General features: G+C 60.5%; 1 protein-coding gene across 1 annotated transcript; it reads right to left on the bottom strand.

Annotated features, from left to right (window-relative positions):
• Positions 1-6: 6 nt before the first annotated feature.
• On the bottom strand, positions 7-2,947 carry LOC110390546 (monocarboxylate transporter 13-like). Its single transcript, XM_021381932.1, has 3 exons — positions 2,342-2,947; positions 1,007-1,753; positions 7-466 (listed from the first exon to the last, which is right to left on the bottom strand). The coding sequence occupies exons 1-3, from the start codon at positions 2,646-2,648 to the stop codon at positions 264-266; spliced, it is 1,257 nt and encodes a 418-aa protein (XP_021237607.1). The 5' UTR covers positions 2,649-2,947; the 3' UTR covers positions 7-263.
• Positions 2,948-2,999: the final 52 nt, after the last annotated feature.

Genomic DNA, 2,999 nt, shown 5'->3' with positions numbered 1-2,999 from the left:
TCCTGGTTTGTCTACCTAGAACCAAACCCCCAAATCTAATATCTCAGAAGGGTCCTGGTTGGGAAACCTCAAACCGGATCCCCAAAGCTGCAATCTCAAATGAGTTCTGGTTGGGTAACCTAAGACCGAACCCCCATATCTGCCATCTCAAAGGGCTTCTGGTTGGGTAACCTAGAACCAGACCTCCCCCCACCACCACCATGGGTACAGAAGGAGGGACACAGCCCAGGCCAAGCTTTGTGGGAGGTGAAGGTTTAATTGGTTTAATTGGGCGGTGAGAGGGGAACTGAGGGGAGCTCAAGGCCTTTAGGTGCCGGGTCAGGAATCCCTTCTGTGCTACCGCCATCGCTCTGGGAAGTGCGGAAGAAGCTGGGGAGGGTGAGGATGAGGAGGCTCCCAGCCAGGAGGAAGGCACCGGCAGCGAGAAAGGAGACCCTGAAGTCCCCGGTCAGGTCTCGCAGCCAACCTGAAAGAGAGCATTGAGGAACCTAGAACCCCCAAGTAAGGCACTCCCATGTGCCCCCCCATGACTGGTTCTAGGTCACCCGAACCCTGTGACACATCAATGATGTCATTTTATGACCCCAAATGATGGGAAATCAGGCCAAGAACCACTCCTATGCATTTCCAACGATAAGTTCTAGGTCCCTCAACTCCATGAAACATCAGTGGTGTTTTTTTCTGACTGAAAGCAATGGGAAATTAGGCCAAGGATGCCCCCCACGTGCCCCCCACGACCATTTATAGGTCACCCAACTCCATGACACCTAAATGGCATCACTCTGTGTCCCCAAATGATGGAAATGTAGGCCAAGAACCACTCCTGGATTCTCCCAGTGACCGGTTCTAGGTCACCAAACTCAATGACATGTCAACAGAGTTATTTTTTGACCCCAATTGGTGGGAAATTAGGCCAGGAACCACTCCTAGGTGCCCCCCTTGGCTGATTCTAGGTCCCCCCAACCCCATGACACCCCCAGCCCCACGCCAGATTCCCCCATCCTACCAGCGAAAGGCGCTCCCAGCAGTGACCCAACGCTCTCGAACATCTGCATGAGGCCGATGGCGTGCAGCAGCCGCCCGGCTCCCACCACCTCGGCCACGCCGGTGAACTGGAGCGGAACGATGGCACCGGCGCAGAACCCGTAAGCCAAAGCCAAAGCGGTGAGACCCCCAAAAGACGTCCCCAAAGGGAGGAGCAGCAACGCCAACCCCGTCAGCACGGACCAAGCGAAGAGGTGACGGAGCAGGGAGGCGGCGGGGCGGGCGGCCAACAAACCGGCCACCACCCGCCCGATGCCATCGGCCACCGCCGTCACCGCCATCACCAGCCCGGCGCGGCGTTCGTCACACCCCACTTCTTGGGCACGGGCTGGCCCGTGGACGTGGGGCACGTAGTAGCCGGCATCTACCAGCACGAAAGCCAACGCGTAGCGGAGGAAGGGGCCGTGACGCAGCAACCCACACAATCCCGCTTGGCCATGTGGCAGCGGTGGCCGTGGGAACTCGTCGGGGGCATCCAAGGGGCGGAGCAAGGCGCCCGCCACCATCAGGTTGAAGGAGAGGGCGGCCAGCAGGAGCAGAGACCCCCGCCAGCCGTAGGCGTCCAGCAGCAGCGGGATCAGTGGCCCCAGGGCCAGTCCCACGACACTGGCACCCGCCATGGCCAAGCCGGTGGCCATCGCGCGACGCGTCGGGAAATAGCGGCTCACGGCCCCCAAGGAAGGAGTGAAGACCAAAGCCCAGCCCAGGCCTGCCAGAAGAGGTTCTAGGTCAGCCAATGCGGTAATGGTTCTAGGTCACCCAATGGTTTGGGTCAACCAGTGGGTTGGGGTTGTTCTAGGTCACCCAATGGGTTGGAGTGGTTTGGATCAACCAGTGGGTGGGGTGGCTCTAGGTCACCCAACTGTTTGGAGTGGTTTGGATCAACCAGTGGGTGGGGTGGTTCTAGGTCACCCAATGGGACTGAGTGGTTTGGGTTAATTGGTGGGCTGGGGCGGTTCTAGGTCACCCAATGGGATGGAGTGGTTTGAGTTCCCTAATAGTTTGGAGTGGTTCTAGATCACTCAATGGGATGGGGTGATTTGGGTCAACCAAAGCAGTGGGGTTGTTCTAGGTCACCCAAACAAACCACATTTTAGGTCACTAAACATCTCCCACCCTTCACCCAAAGAAGCCCACGTTCTAGGTCACCCAACCCTCACCCAGGGAACCCTCCTGCTCTAGGTCACTCCGCTCCCTTCCCACCCCTCACCTGAAAAACTCTCATGTTCTTGGTCACTTGACATCTCCCACCCCTCTGTCACCCACGGAACCCCACGTTCTAGGTCACCCAACGTACCTGCCAGCAGCCCCACGCTGAGGTAGAGGTGGAACAGGCGGGTGGCGAAGGCCCCCAGGAGGAAACCCGTCCCCGCCAGGAAGCCCCCGGCCATGACCACAGGGCGGGCACCATAGCGGGTGCTCAGAGCGCTGCCCAGGGGTCCTAAAAACGGGGAGGGGGAGTGGTTCTCCCCCCCACCCCCCCCCGAGATCCTCACTGGTGAGGACGGGACACCCCAATGTCCCCACTGCTCCCATTTCCCCCCTTGGCTCCAATGTCCCCCCAATGTTCTCCATTGTCCCCTGTGCCCCCCAATGTTCCCCATCGTTCCCAGTGTCCCCTCAAGGTCCCTCGAATGTCCCCAATATTCCCCCAAGGCCCCCAATGTCTCCAGCGTCCCAAATGTCCCCAGTTCCCCCCACTGCGCCCCCAGTGCCCCACTCACCCCCCAGCTGCAGTGAGGCGATAGCAGCGGAGCCCACCCAGGCCACGGCCCCCGCCTGCGCCCCGAAGGACCCCCCCAGTGCCCCCAGGCACAGCCCCAGTGCCCTCACCCCCCCGAACACCAGCCCTGCCTGCAGGAAAGCACCCCCCACCACTGCCCACCCCCAGCGGGGCGGAGAAGAGACCCCCACCATGGAGGATGGGGGGAGGGGGGCACACTGTGGGGTGAGGG

This window comes from Numida meleagris, unplaced genomic scaffold (assembly GCF_002078875.1).
Source record: "Numida meleagris isolate 19003 breed g44 Domestic line unplaced genomic scaffold, NumMel1.0 unplaced_Scaffold1292, whole genome shotgun sequence".
Taxonomy (NCBI): domain Eukaryota; kingdom Metazoa; phylum Chordata; class Aves; order Galliformes; family Numididae; genus Numida; species Numida meleagris.
Note: the sequence above shows the minus strand (reverse complement) of the source record. Positions and strands in the feature narration are given on the sequence as shown.